The sequence below is a fragment of the Perca flavescens genome, chromosome 20, assembly GCF_004354835.1.
Source record: "Perca flavescens isolate YP-PL-M2 chromosome 20, PFLA_1.0, whole genome shotgun sequence".
Lineage (NCBI taxonomy): Eukaryota > Metazoa > Chordata > Actinopteri > Perciformes > Percidae > Perca > Perca flavescens.
In genome coordinates, this window is record NC_041350.1 from 22,682,195 (window position 1) to 22,698,180 (window position 15,986).

At 30.8% G+C, this 15,986-nt stretch overlaps 1 protein-coding gene across 1 annotated transcript in view; it reads right to left on the reverse strand.

The window, feature by feature from the left end:
- The window catches only part of sptb (spectrin, beta, erythrocytic), a 75,832-nt gene that overhangs the window by 13,600 nt on the left and 46,246 nt on the right, over positions 1–15,986 (reverse strand). Inside the window, exon 32 of the mRNA XM_028566721.1 lies at positions 15,712–15,794. Within this exon, the coding sequence (XP_028422522.1) occupies positions 15,712–15,794 (83 nt within the window). The remainder of the gene's footprint in view (positions 1–15,711; positions 15,795–15,986) is intronic.

The window sequence follows — 15,986 nt, forward strand, 5'->3', positions numbered from 1 at the left end:
GAATGAAGTGATAAAAAGGCCATAGTATAGTATGTCGAAAAAGTGATAAAAAGGCCATAGTATAGTATGTCGAAAAAGTGATAAAAAGCCATAGTATAGTATGTCGAATGAAGTGATAAAATAGCCATAGTATAGTATGTCGAATGAAGTGATAAAAAGGCCATAGTATAGTATGTCGAATGAAGTGATAAAAAGGCCATAGTATAGTATGTCGAAAAGAGTGTTAAAATAGCCATAGTATAGTATGTCAAATTAAGAGATAAAAAAGCCATAGTATAGTATGTCGAATGAAGTGAAAAAGGCCATAGTATAGTATGTCGAATGAAGTGATAAAAAAGCCATAGTATAGTATGTCGAAAAGAAGTGATAAAAAGGCCATAGTATAGTATGTCGAATGAAGTGATAAAAAGTATAGTATAGTATGTAAAAAAGTGATAAAAAAGCCATAGTATAGTATGTCGAATGAAGTGATAAAAAGCCATAGTATAGTATGTCGAAAAAAGTGATAAAAAGGCCATAGTATAGAAGTGATGTCATAGTATAGTATGTCGAAAAGAGTGATAAAAAGGCCATAGTATAGTATGTCGAAAAAAGTGATAAAAAAATAGTATAGTATGTCGAAAATGAAGTGATAAAAAGCCATAGTATAGTATGTCGAAAAAGTGATAAAAAAGCCATAGTATAGTATGTCGAAAAAGTGATAAAAAGCATAGTATAGTATAGTATGTCGAATAAAAAGGCCATAGTATAGTATGTCGAAAAGGCCATAGTATAGTATAGTATGTCGAAAAGAAGTGATAAAAAAGGCCATAGTATAGTATGTTGAAAAGAGTGATAAAAAGGCCATAGTATAGTATGTCGAAAAGAGTGATAAAAAGGCCATAGTATAGTATGTCGAAAAGAAGTGATAAAAAGCCATAGTATAGTATGTCGAAAAAAGTGATAAAAAAGCCATAGTATAGTATAGTATGAAGTGAAAAAAGTGATAAAAAAAGAGTGATAAAAAGCCATATAGTATAGTATGTCGAATGAAGTGATAAAAAAGCCATAGTATAGTATGTCGAAAAAATAGTATAGTAAAAGGAAGTGATAAAAGGCCATATAGTATGTCGAATGAAGTGATAAAAAGGCCATAGTATAGTATGTCGAAAAAAGTGATAAAAAGGCCATAGTATAGTATGTCGAATGAAGTGATAAAATGTCGTCCATAGTATAAAAAAGCCATAGTATAGTATGTCGAATGAAGTGATAAAAAGGCCATAGTATAGTATGTCGAAAAGAATGATAAAATAGCCATAGTATAGTATGTCGAAATTAAGTGATAAAAAAGCCATAGTATAGTATGTCGAAAAGAGTGATAAAATAGCCATAGTATAGTATGTCGAAAAAAAGCCATAGTATAGTATGTCGAATGAAGTGATAAAAAGGCCATAGTATAGTATGTCGAATGAAGTGATAAAAAAGCCATAGTATAGTATGTCGAAAAAAGTGAAAAAGCCATAGTATAGTATGTCGAATGAAGTGATAAAAAGGCCATAGTATAGTATGTCGAAAAAGATAATAAAAAAAGCCATAGTATAGTATGTCGAAAAGAGTGATAAAATAGCCATAGTATAGTATGTCGAATGAAGTGATAAAAAGCCATAGTATAGTATGTCGAAAAAAGTGATAAAAAAGGCCATAGTATAGTATGTCGAATGAAGTGATAAAAGGCCATAGTATAGTATGTCGAAAAGAGTGATAAAAAGGCCATAGTATAGTATGTCGAATGAAGTATGTTAAAAAAGCCATAGTATAGTATGTCGAAAAGTGATAAAAAGGCCATAAAAAAAAACAGTATAGTATAGTATGTCGAAAAAGATAATAAAAAAAGCCATAGTATAGTATGTCGAAAAGAAGTGATAAAAAGCCATAGTATAGTATGTCGAATGAAGTGATAAAAAGGCCATAGTATAGTATGTCGAATGAAGTGATAAAAAGGCCATAGTATAGTATGTCGAATGAAGTGATAAAAAGGCCATAGTATAGTATGTCGAAAAAAGTGATAAAAAAGCCATAGTATAGTATGTCGAAAAGTGATAAAAAAGGCCATAGTATAGTATGTCGAAAAAAGTGATAAAAAGCCATAGTATAGTATGTCGAATGAAGTGATAAAAAAGCCATAGTATAGTATGTTGAATGAAGTGATAAAAAGGCCATAGTATAGTATGTCGAATGAAGTGATAAAAAGCATAGTATAGTATGTCGAAAGTGATAAAAAAGCCATAGTATAGTATGTCGAAAAAAATGATAAAAAAAGCCATAGTATAGTATGTCGAAAAAAAAAAGCCATAGTATAGTATGTCGAAAAAGTGATAAAAAGGCCATAGTATAGTATGTCGAATGAAGTGATAAAAAGGCCATAGTATAGTATGTCGAATGAAGTGATAAAAAGGCCATAGTATAGTATGTCGAATGAAGTGATAAAAAGGCCATAGTATAGTATGTCGAATGAAGTGATAAAAAAAGCCATAGTATAGTATGTCGAATGAAGTGATGTCGAATAGTATAGTATGTCGAAAAAAGATAAAAATAGTATAGTATGTCGAAAAAGTGATAAAAAGCCATAGTATAGTATGTCGAATGAAGTGATAAAAAGGCCATAGTATAGTATGTCGAATGAAGTGATAAAAAGCCATAGTATAGTATGTCGAAAAGAGTGATAAAAAGGCCATAGTATAGTATGTCGAATGAAGTGATAAAAAGGCCATAGTATAGTATGTCAAAAAAAAAAAGAAATAAAAGTATGTCGAAAATAGTGAATAAAAATAGTATAGTATGTTGAATGAAGTGATAAAAAGGCCATAGTATAGTATGTCGAATCAAGTGATAAAAAGGCCATAGTATAGTATGCCGAATGACGTGATAAAAAAGCCATAGTATAGTATGTCGAAAAAAGTGATAAAAAGTATGTAGTATAGTATGTCAAAAAAGGCCATAGTATAGTGAAAAAAGGATATAGTATAGTATAGTATGTCGAAAAGAGTGTTAAAATAGCCATAGTATAGTATGTCGAATGAAGATAAAAAAGCCATAGTATAGTATGTCGAAAAGAGTGATAAAATAGCCATAGTATAGTATGTCGAATGAAGTGATAAAATAGCCATAGTATAGTATGTCGAATGAAGTGATAAAAAGGCCATAGTATAGTATGTCGAATGAAGTGATAAAAAGCCATAGTATAGTATGTCGAATGAAGTGATAAAAAGGCCATAGTATAGTATGTTGAAAAAAGTGATAAAAAGCCATAGTATAGTATGTCGAATGAAGTGATAAAAAGCCATAGTATAGTATGTCGAATGAAGTGATAAAAAAGCCATAGTATAGTATGTCGAATGAAGTGATAAAAAGGCCATAGTATAGTATGTGATAAAAAAAGGATAAATAGTATGTAATAAAGTATGTCAAAGTATAGTATGTAAAAAAAAAAAGCCATAGTATAGTATGTCGAAAAGAGTGATAAAATAGCCATAGTATAGTATGTCGAATGAAGTGATAAAAAGGCCATAGTATAGTATGTCAAAAAAGATAATAAAAAAAGCCATAGTATAGTATGTCGAAAAGAGTGATAAAATAGCCATAGTATAGTATGTCGAATGAAGTGATAAAAAGCCATAGTATAGTATGTCGAATGAAGTGATAAAAAGGCCATAGTATAGTATGTCGAATGAAGTGATAAAAAAAGCCATAGTATAGTATGTCGAAAAGAGTGATAAAAAGCCATAGTATAGTATGTCGAATGAAGTGATAAAAAGGCCATAGTATAGTATGTCGAAAAAAGTGATAAAAAGTATGTCAATAGTATAAAATGTCGATAGTATGTCGAAAAGAGTGTTAAAAAAGCCATAGTATAGTAGTATGTCAAATGAAGTGATAAAAAGCCATAGTATAGTATGTCGAAAAGAGTGATAAAAAAGCCATAGTATAGTATGTCGAATGAAGTGATAAAAAAGGCCATAGTATAGTATGTCGAATGAAGTGATAAAAAGGCCATAGTATAGTATGTCGAAAAAAGTGATAAAAGCCATAGTATAGTATGTCGAATGAAGTGATAAAAAAGGCCATAGTATAGTATGTCGAATGAAGTGATAAAAAAGCCATAGTATAGTAAAAAAGTGATAAAAAAAAAAGCATAGTATAGTATGTCGAAAAGAAGTGATAAAAAAGCCATAGTATAGTATGTCGAATGAAGTGATAAAAAGGCCATAGTATAGTATGTCGAATGAAGTGATGAAAAGGCCATAGTATAGTATGTTGAATGAAGTGATAAAAAAGCCATAGTATAGTATGTCGAAAAAGTGATAAAAAAGGCCATAGTATAGTATGTCGAATGAAGTGATAAAAAAAAGGCCATAGTATAGTATGTCGAATGAAGTGATAAAAAGGCCATAGTATAGTATGTCGAAAAAGTGATAAAAAAGGCCATAGTATAGTATGTCGAAAAAGTGAATAAAAAGGCCATAGTATAGTATGTCGAAAAAAGTGATAAAAAGGCCATAGTATAGTATAGTAAAAAAGTGAAAAAAAGCCAAGTATAGTATAAAAATAAAAAATAGTATAGTATGTCGAATGAAGTGATAAAAAGGCCATAGTATAGTATGTCGAAAAAAGTGATAAAAAAGCCATAGTATAGTATGTCGAAAAAGTGATGAAAAAAGCCATAGTATAGTATGTCAAATGAAGTGATAAAAAGTATAGTATAGTATGTCGAAAAAGAGTGATAAAATAGCCATAGTATAGTATGTCGAATAAGTGATAAAATGATAGTGATAAAAAAAAAAGCCATAGTATAGTATGTCGAAAAAAGTGATAAAAAGGCCATAGTATAGTATGTCGAATGAAGTGATAAAAAAAGCCATAGTATAGTATGTCGAAAAAAGTGATAAAAAAGGCCATAGTATAGTATGTCGAAAAAAGTGATAAAAAGGCCATAGTATAGTATGTCGAAAAAGTGATAAAAAGCCATAGTATAGTATGTCGAAAAGAAGTGATAAAAAGGCCATAGTATAGTATGTCGAATGAAGTGATAAAAAGGCCATAAAAATGTCATAGTATAGTATAGTATGTCGAATGAAGTGATAAAAAAAAGCATAGTATAGTATGTCGAAAAAGTGATAAAAAGCCATAGTATAGTATGTCAAAAAAAAAAGCCATAGTATAGTATGTCGAATGAAGTGATAATAAGGCCATAGTATAGTATGTCGAAAAGAAGTGATAAAAAAGCCATAGTATAGTATGTCGAATGAAGTGATAAAAAGGCCATAGTATAGTATGTCGAATGAAGTGATAAAAAAGCCATAGTATAGTATGTCGAAAAGAGTGATAAAAAAGCCATAGTATAGTATGTCGAATGAAGTGATAAAAAGGCCATAGTATAGTATGTCGAAAAAAGCCATAGTATAGTATGTCGAATGAAGTGATAAAAAGCCATAGTATATAGTATGTAATGAAGTAAAAAAAAAGCCATAGTATAGTATGTCGAAAAAGTGATAAAAAGCCATAGTATAGTATGTCGAAAAGAGTGATAAAATAGCCATAGTATAGTATGTCGAAAAAAGTGATAAAAAGCCATAGTATAGTATGTTGAAAAAAATGATAAAAAAGCCATAGTATAGTATGTCGAAAAAATTATAAAAAAAAGCCATAGTATAGTATGTCGAGTGAAGTGATAAAAAGGCCATAGTATAGTATGTCGAAAAGTGATAAAAAGCCATAGTATAGTATGTCGAAAAAAAGTGATAAAAAGCCATAGTATAGTATGTCGAATGAAGTGATAAAAAGCCATAGTATAGTATGTCGAAAAAGTGATAAAAAGCCATAGTATAGTATGTCGAATGAAGTGATAAAAAAGCATAGTATAGTATGTCGAAAAAGATATAAAAAGCCATAGTATAGTATAGTAAAAGAGTGATAAAAAGGCCATAGTATAGTATGTCGAAAAAAAGCCATAGTATAGTATGTCGAATGAAGTGATAAAAAAGCCATAGTATAGTATGTCGAATGAAGTGATAAAAAGCCATAGTATAGTATGTCGAATGAAGTGATAAAAAGCCATAGTATAGTATGTCGAAAAAAGTGATAAAAAGGCCATAGTATAGTATGTCGAAAAAGTGATAAAAAGGCCATAGTATAGTATGTCGAATGAAGTGATAAAAAGGCCATAGTATAGTATGTCGAATGAAGTGATAAAAAAGGCCATAGTATAGTATGTCGAATGAAGTGATAAAAAGGCCATAGTATAGTATGTCGACAAAAAGCCAAAGTATAGTATGTCGAATGAAGTGATAAAATAGCCATAGTATAGTATGTCGAATGAAGAGATAAAAAGGCCATAGTATAGTATGTCGAAAAAGATGAAAAAAGCCATAGTATAGTATGTCGAATAAAGTGATAAAATAGCCATAGTATAGTATGTCGAATGAAGTGATAAAAAGGCCATAGTATAGTATGTCGAAAAAACAGAAAAAATATCCATAGTATAGTATGTCGAAAAAGATAATAAAAAAAGCCATAGTATAGTATGTCGAATAAAGTGATAAAATAGCCATAGTATAGTATGTTGAATGAAGTGATAAAAAGGCCATAGTATAGTATGTCGAAAAAATAAAAAGGCCATAGTATAGTATGTCAAAAAAAAGCCATAGTATAGTATGTCGAAAAGAGTGATAAAAAGCCATAGTATAGTATGTCGAAAAAAGTGATAAAAAGGCCATAGTATAGTATGTTGAATGAAGTGATAAAAAGGCCATAGTATAGTATGTCGAATGAAGTGATAAAAAGGCCATAGTATAGTATGTCGAATGAAGTGATAAAAAGCCATAGTATAGTATGTCGAAAAGAGTGATAAAATAGCCATAGTATAGTATGTCGAATGAAGTGATAAAAAGGCCATAGTATAGTATGTCGAAAAAAGTGATAAAAAGGCCATAGTATAGTATGTCGAAAAAGAGTGATAAAAAGCCATAGTATAGTATGTATGAAGATAAAAAAGCCAAGTATAGTATGTCAAAAGATAAAAGTATAGTATAGTATGTCGAAAAAAGTGATAAAAAAGGCCCATAGTATAGTATGTCGAATGAAGTGATAAAAAGCCATAGTATAGTATGTCAATAAGTATAGTATAGTATGTCGAAAAAGAAGTGATAAAAAGGCCATAGTATAGTATGTCGAAAAAGTGATAAAAAAGCCATAGTATAGTATGTCGAAAAAATAAAAGCCAAAGTATAGTATAGTATGTCGAAAAAGTGATAAAAAGCCATAGTATAGTATGTCGAATGAAGTGATAAAAAGCCATAGTATAGTGTAAAAAATGAAGTGAAAAAAAGCCATAGTATAGTATGTCGAAAAAAAAAAGCCATAGTATAGTATGTCGAAAAGAGTGATAAAAAGGCCATAGTATAGTATGTCGAATGAAGTGATAAAATAGCCATAGTATAGTATGTCGAATGAAGTGATAAAAAAGGCCATAGTATAGTATGTCGAATGAAGTGAAAAAGGCCATAGTATAGTATGTCGAATGAAGTAAAAAAAAGTAGGCCATAGTATAGTATGTCGAATGAAATAAAAAAGCCATAGTATAGTATGTCGAAAAAAGTGATAAAAAAAAGCCATAGTATAGTATGTATAGTATGAAAAAGTGATAAAAAAGCCATAGTATATTATGTCGAATGAAGTGATAAAAAGCCATAGTATAGTATGTCGAAAAAGTGATAAAAAAAAAGCCATAGTATAGTATGTCGAATGAAGTGATAAAAAGGCCATAGTATAGTATGTGATAAAAAGGCCATAGTATAGTATGTCGAAAAGAGATAAAAAAAGCCATAGTATAGTATGTCGAATGAAGTGATAAAAAGGCCATAGTATAGTATGTCGAATGAAGTGATAAAAAGCCATAGTATAGTATAGTAATGTTGAAAAAAGAAATAGTATGTTGAATGAAGTGATAAAAAGGCCATAGTATAGTATGTCGAAAAAGATAATAAAAAAAGCCATAGTATAGTATGTCGAAAAGAGTGATAAAATAGCCATAGTATAGTATGTCGAATGAAGTGATAAAATAGCCATAGTATAGTATGTCGAATGAAGTGATAAAAAGGCCATAGTATAGTATGTCGAATGAAGTGAAAAAAGCCATAGTATAGTATGTCGAAAAAAGTGATAAAAAGCCATAGTATAGTATGTCGAATGAAGTGATAAAAAGGCCATAGTATAGTATGTCGAAAAGAGTGTTAAAATAGCCATAGTATAGTATGTCAAATTAAGAGATAAAAAAGCCATAGTATAGTATGTCGAAAAAAGTGATAAAAAGGCCATAGTATAGTATGTCGAAAAAGATAATAAAAAAAGCCATAGTATAGTATGTCGAAAGAAGTGATAAAAAGGCCATAGTATAGTATGTCGAATGAAGTGATAAAAAAAAAGCCATAGTATAGTATGTCGAAAAGAGTGATAAAATAGCCATAGTATAGTATGTCGAATGAAGTGATAAAAAGGCCATAGTATAGTATGTCGAATGAAGTGATAAAAAGGCCATAGTATAGTATGTCGAAAAAAATAATAAAAAAAGCCATAGTATAGTATGTCGAAAAGAGTGATAAAAAGCCATAGTATAGTATGTCGAAAAGAGTGATAAAAAAGATAAAGTATGTCGAATGAAGTGATAAAAAAGCCATAGTATAGTATGTCAAATGAAGTGATAAAAAGGCCATAGTATAGTATGTCGAAAAGTGATAAAAAAGGCCATAGTATAGTATGTCGAAAAAGTGATAAAAAGCCATAGTATAGTATGTCGAATGAAGTGATAAAAAGGCCATAGTATAGTATGTCGAATGAAGTGATAAAAAGGCCATAGTATATATAGAATGTCGAAAAAAAAAGATAAAAAAAAGCCATAGTATAGTATGTTGAATGAAGTGATAAAAAGCCATAGTATAGTATGTCGAAAAAAGAAAAAAGGCCATAGTATAGTAAAAAGCCATAAAAAAGTATAGTATGTTGAATGAAGTGATAAAAAATAGCCATAGTATAGTATGTTGAAAAAAGTGATAAAAAGTATATAGTATAGTATGTCGAAAAAAGTGATAAAAAAGTATGTCGAAAGAAGCCCATAGTATAGTATGTCGAATGAAGTGATAAAAAGGCCATAGTATAGTATGTCGAAAAAGTGATTAAAAAAAGCCATAGTATAGTATGTCGAAAAAGTGATAAAAAAGCCATAGTATAGTATGTCGAAAAGAGTGATAAAATAGCCATAGTATAGTATGTCGAATGAAGTGATAAAAAGCCATAGTATAGTATGTTGAAAAAAGTGATAAAAAAGCCATAGTATAGTATGTCGAAAAGTGATAAAAAGCCATAAAAAGCCATAGTATAGTATAGTATGTCGAATGAAGTGATAAAAAGGCCATAGTATAGTATGTTGAATGAAGTGATAAAAAGGCCATAGTATAGTATGTCGAATGAAGTGATAAAAAGGCCATAGTATAGTATGTCGAAAAAGTGATAAAAAAAAGCATAGTATAGTATGTCGAAAAGAGTGATAAAAAAGCCATAGTATAGTATGTCGAATGAAGTGATAAAAAGGCCATAGTATAGTATGTCGAATGAAGTGATAAAAAGGCCATAGTATAGTATGTCGAAAAAGTGATAAAAAAAAGCCATAGTATAGTATGTCGAAAAGAGTGATAAAATAGCCATAGTATAGTAAAAAAGTGATAAAAAAGCCATAGTATAGTATGTCGAAAAGAGTGATAAAAAGGCCATAGTATAGTATGTCGAAAAGAGTGATAAAAAGGCCATAGTATAGTATGTCGAAAAAGTGATAAAAAAGCCATAGTATAGTATGTCGAATGAAAGTGATAAAAAGCCATAGTATAGTATGTCGAAAAAGTGATAAAAAAGGCCATAGTATAGTATGTCGAAAAAGTGATAAAAAGGCCATAGTATAGTATGTCGAAAAAAGTGATAAAAAGCCATAGTATAGTATGTCGAAAAAAGTGATAAAAAGCCCTAGTATAGTAATAGTATAAAAAGGCCATAGTATAGTATGTCGACAAAAAGCCAAAGTATAGTATGTCGAATGAAGTGATAAAAAGGCCATAGTATAGTATGTCGAAAAAGTGATAAAAAGCCATAGTATAGTATGTCGAATGAAGTGATAAAAAGGCCATAGTATAGTATGTCGAAAAAAGTGATAAAAAGCCATAGTATAGTATGTCGAAAAGAAGTGATAAAAAGGCCATAGTATAGTATGTCGAATGAAGTGATAAAAAGGCCATAGTATAGTATGTCGAATGAAGTGATAAAAAGGCCATAGTATAGTATGTCGAATGAAGTGATAAAAAGGCATAGTATAGTATGTCGAATGAAGTGATAAAAAGGCCATAGTATGTCGAAAAAATGATTAAAAAAAAGCCATAGCATAGTATGTCGAAAAAAAGTGATAAAAAGGCCAAAGTATAGTATGTCGAAAAAGAGTGATAAAAAGCCATAGTATAGTATGTCGAATGAAGTGATAAAAAGGCCATAGTATAGTATGTCGACAAAAAGCCATAGTATAGTATGTCGAATGAAGTGATAAAAAGGCCATAGTATAGTATGTCGAAAAAAAGCCATAGTATAGTATGTCGAAAAAAGTGATAAAATAGCCATAGTATAGTATGTCGAATGAAGTGATAAAAAGGCCATAGTATAGTATGTCGAATGAAGTGATAAAAAGGCCATAGTATAGTATGTCGAATGAAGTGATAAAAAGCCATAGTATAGTAGTAATAAGTGATGTCCATATAGTATAGTATGTCGAAAAAAGTGATAAAAGCCATAGTATAGTATGTCGAAAAAAGTGATAAAAAGCCATAGTATAGTATGTTGAAAAAAGTGATAAAAAAGATAGTATAGTATGTGAATAAAAAAAAGCCATAGTATAGTATGTCGAATGAAGTGATAAAAAGGCCATAGTATAGTATGTCGAAAAAAGTGATAAAAAGGCCATAGTATAGTATGTCGAAAAGAAGTGATAAAAAGGCCATAGTATAGTATGTCGAATGAAGTGATAAAAAGGCCATAGTATAGTATGTCGAAAAAAAAGTGATAAAAAAAGGCCATAGTATAGTATGTCGAAAAAAGTGATAAAAAGGCCATAGTATAGTATGTCGAAAAAAGTGATAAAAAAGCCATAGTATAGTATGTCGAAAAAGCCATAGTATAGTATGAATAAAAAAAAAGGCCATAGTATAGTATGTCGAAAAAGTGATAAAAAGCCATAGTATAGTATGTTGAATGAAGTGATTAAAAAGCCATAGTATAGTATGTCGAATGAAGTGATAAAAAAAAAAAGCCATAGTATAGTATGTCGAATGAAGTGATAAAAAGGCCATAGTATAGTATGTCGAAAAAAATAAAAAAGCCATAGTATAGTATGTCGAAAAGTGATAAAAAGGCCATAGTATAGTATGTCGAAAAAAGTGATAAAAAGCCATAGTATAGTATGTCGAATGAAGTGATAAAAAGGCCATAGTATAGTATGTCGAAAAAGAGTGATAAAAAAGCCATAGTATAGTATGTCGAAAAGAGATGAAAAAATAGTATAGTATGTCGAAAAAAATAAAAAAGCCATAGTATAGTATGTCGAAAAGAGTGATAAAATAGCCATAGTATAGTATGTCGAATGAAGTGATAAAATAGTATGCCATAGTATAAAAAGTATATAGTATGTCGAATGAAGTGATAAAAAGCCATAGTATAGTATGTCGAAAAAGTGATAAAAAGGCCATAGTATAGTATGTCGAATGAAGTGATAAAAAGCCATAGTATAGTATGTCGAAAATAGTGATAAAAAGCAACATAGTATAGTATGTTTTTATCCCTTGAGTGATAAAAAAGCCATAGTATAGTATTTCGAATGAAGAGAGGTAACATGACTAATCTGTTCTACCACCTCAAAATTAAAAATGTCACTGAATACCAGCATTTCCAGGCAATGCAGCCAACCCCAAGATCCAGTCCGAAGAACACAGGACAGAAAAAACAGGAACTGATCAAGACCTCCATCCAACAGTCATTTTCAAAAGGTACTCTTTACAGTAGGAAGAGCCCGTGATGGATTGAAATTTCCAAGGCCATAATTGTTTACTTGTGTAAGGACATGATCCCTTTTCAAACGGTAAAGAGTGTTTTCATTTCATTAAGAGAACAAAATGTTTAAAACTAAATGCATTACATTAGGCTGCAGGTAAGAAACTTTATGTCATGACCAGTCGATCGACATGTAACCAGTAACATAGCTCAAGCACAGCGTTTGTGGTTCATCTGGTCATGTTTTCCCAAGATGGCGCCTGCCTGTATACGTTAACAGTACTGTCTTCATAAACTATCTTTTTAATAAACTGTCTGTACACTTACAAAGTGCTCAATGATTCGGTTTACATGTAGGGACCCTCATTATGCTACCGTTGAAGTGTGGTGCTATTTTGAGCCTTGTTAGTGGTATAGAAATAGCGATTTCTTTTTACTTTACCAGTGCCCCGACTACTAGCGCTATAAGCTAATTAGCTAAAACTGGTCACATTCAATTAGCATAAAACATGTCCCAGAGAACGGTCGACTCTGTACCCATGTGTTATTAACCCCTAGGTTAATTTTGTGCTGGAATTGTCCTTTAACTTAGTATATTGGACCTCAAAACTTCCTCAAATATATACGATTTGAACACTCAAGCTTCTGTCTTCTAATCATTCTCTTATCACTCTAAGCTAACTGACCTTACTAACAAGTTCATTATTTCAGCATATTTGTCTCTTTCACTTAAAATATCAGACCTCAAAACTCACTGAAGCATATGAGATTTGAAGACTCTTTTTCATAAAAAAGTCATAATATAGTATGTCAAAAAACTCATAGTATATTATGTAGAAAAAAGTGATACAAAAGTGATAGTATAGTATGTTGAAAAAAGTGAGAAAAAGGCATTTGAACACTGAGTCGTCCAATCATTCTATTATCATCTTAAGCTAACTGACCTGACAGACATGTTCATGTTTTTGGCTTATTTGTCTCTATCACTTAGTATATGGGACCTCAAAACTTACTGAAACATAAAGGATTTGAAGACTTAACATTCTGTCTTCCAATCATTCTCTTATCACCATAAGCTATCGGACTTGACAGACAAGTTTATGTTTTCTTCATATTTGTCTCTTTCACTTAGTATATTGGACCTCAAAACTTCCTCAAACATATAATACACATCTATGTTTTCGTCATATTTGTCTCTTTAACCTAGTGTATTCAACCTCAAAACTTAATGAAATATATAAGATTTGTACACTCAACCTTCTGTCTCTTAAACATTCTCTTATCACCCTACGCTATCTGACCTGTATCTGACTGAAGTTTGTATTGTCGAAAAAAGTCATAGTATAGTATGTCGAAAAAGGTGATAAAAAAGTCATAGTATGATACGTGGAAAATGTGAAAAAGTCATGTTGAAAGAAGAGATACAAAAATTAATTGTACAGTATATCAAAAAGTGATAAAAAGTCATAGTATAGTATGTCGAAAAAAGTGATTAAAAAGTCATAGAATAGCTTGTCGAAAAAAGGGATTTTCAAGAGTTATTACGCTGCATTGAAGCGAGCTGTCCCGTCACTGTTCCCGGGGTCAAAGCCAGAACCAGAGACAGTACAGACAACATTCATATAACATATATTCAGAGTCAAGTAGGTCTATTGTACGTTTTACTTCAATATTTATTTTAAAGCTTTAGTTACATTGCAGATTTAGATATAAAATATTATGAATAAATTATGATGTATTATAGTGGATAAAGATGAGACTGTGTTGAACCTGTGGTGAAATTCACAAGCTACCTGCCAAGTCAAACTTCCGCTGTTATTTTGTTGAAAGTAACTCAAAAGTAGTTTAAAGCATTACAATTCAGAGACAGTAATATTGTGATATAATCAATTACTCTCAAATGACAGAAACTGGTAATCTATAATGTATTACATTTTGGAAGTAACTTGCCCAACACCGATAGTATAGTGTGTATAAAAGTATAAAAGTGCTAATAAAGTCATAGTATTTTATGTCGAAAAAAGAATCTGTTTTCTCTGTCGCTGTCAGTTTTCTTCGCAGAATTATCAGGTCCATCAGCCTCATCAGAATCATCAGCCGCCACTAGTGTCTGGTCTCAATGGGGGTGCTCAGGACTCAGGCCCCTCGAGTACAAATCTCCCTGTAGATTCTAAGCGCCAAAGACTTACTTACTTAATTATCACATCACTTTTTATAATAAACGTTCATTTTTACTTCATTCACTTGTATCTTCTGATTGAACTTACGAAAACACTTGAATTGTATATAGACTTATTTTATATTATGTATGTCATTGGTGCTTTTTATATTTATAAAAATATTTATAGATGCACCTAATTTTGACATACTTGTGTACATAACAGTCCTGTCTATTCTTTACCTTTATCTGTCTAGCTTTGTTCTCCTTACCTGTTATGTCATGTGTCATATGCTATTTCTGTGTAAGTACATCGAGTTAAATCAAAAACAGTAAAATTATTTGTATGTCTTTTTCAGGGAACACAGGACGAGATGTAATACATCCTTTAAGTGCAAGCGCGTACTAAGAGAAAGGACATACTTGGCCAAAAAAGCTGGTGATTTTGATATGTGATTAAAGAATAGTCATAGTATAGTATGTCATAAGTAATGTTTAAAAAAGATTCAGTGTTGTATGCCATAAAATATTTCACATATTATGTCACAAAAAATTGTATAAAGGAAGTCATAGCGAAGTATGTAATAAAATAAATAAAATCATAGTATGTGTCATAAAAAAGTCATAATATAGTATGTCATAAAAATATAAAAAAGTTATAGTATAGTATGTCATTAAAATGTCATGAAAATCATAGCATAGTATAGTATGTCATCAAAAGTAAAGAAAAGAAAAAAAGAAAAGTCATAGTATAGTCTGTGATATAAAAAAGTCATATTGCAGTAAGTCATAAAAAATCATAGTATACTACATCCCAAAAGGCATAAAATATCATAAAAAAGTCATAGTATAGTATGTCATAAAAATTGGTAGAGAAAGGTCACCAATGTAATATTTCATTAAAAGTCATAGTATAGTAAGTCGTAAAAAATGTCATAATATGTCATAAAAAGTAATTTAAAAAGGTCATTGTACATTGTTTCTAAAAGTGTAGCCCTCAGAAATATTGTGGGTGGTCCCTGAATGTGACATTAAATGCATGTTACATTTTAATCATCAGTGGTCTATTTCAATACTATCACTTGCAATGGCTTACATTTAATACACCACTTGGCTACTGTGTCAAACTGCACCCCCCTAACAAGTGTCTGTCAGGTTAGGAATGAAAGTTACTGTTTCATGTCAACTAGTGTCACCTCGCAGGTGTCACAGATATTACGGTATGTCATCAATGTTAGCTAAAGTTAACAATTTTGGTGGTCAACTCTGCAGTTTAATGTGAAATTGACATGGAATATATATTTTGTTTTCTGTGTGAACTTTTCCTGTGTGGCCCTTAATCATATCCTGGCTTCCTAAATTGGCACTCAGTTATCAAAATTTTGAGAAGCCCCTAATGTGCAGTATATAAATGCCTACATGGTATGTTTGAGTGTGTGTACCTGCTGTCTTTATCTGATCGTTGCTCTTCTTTAACGAACTGCTCCATCTCCTGTTGTTGATTCCTCAGCTCCAACAACTCCAGCTGCAACACAGTATTGAACTGGAATCAATACCTAGTCCAATAGTTGCTTTTATTACTTGCTCGCTCTCAATGACAGAAAAAAATCATACACGCTTTTATATCATCATGCCTGGACTACTGTAACTCTCTTATTTCCTATTTAAACTCCCACTTAGTCTCACAGTTGCAACTTATCCAGAACTCAGCAGCCAG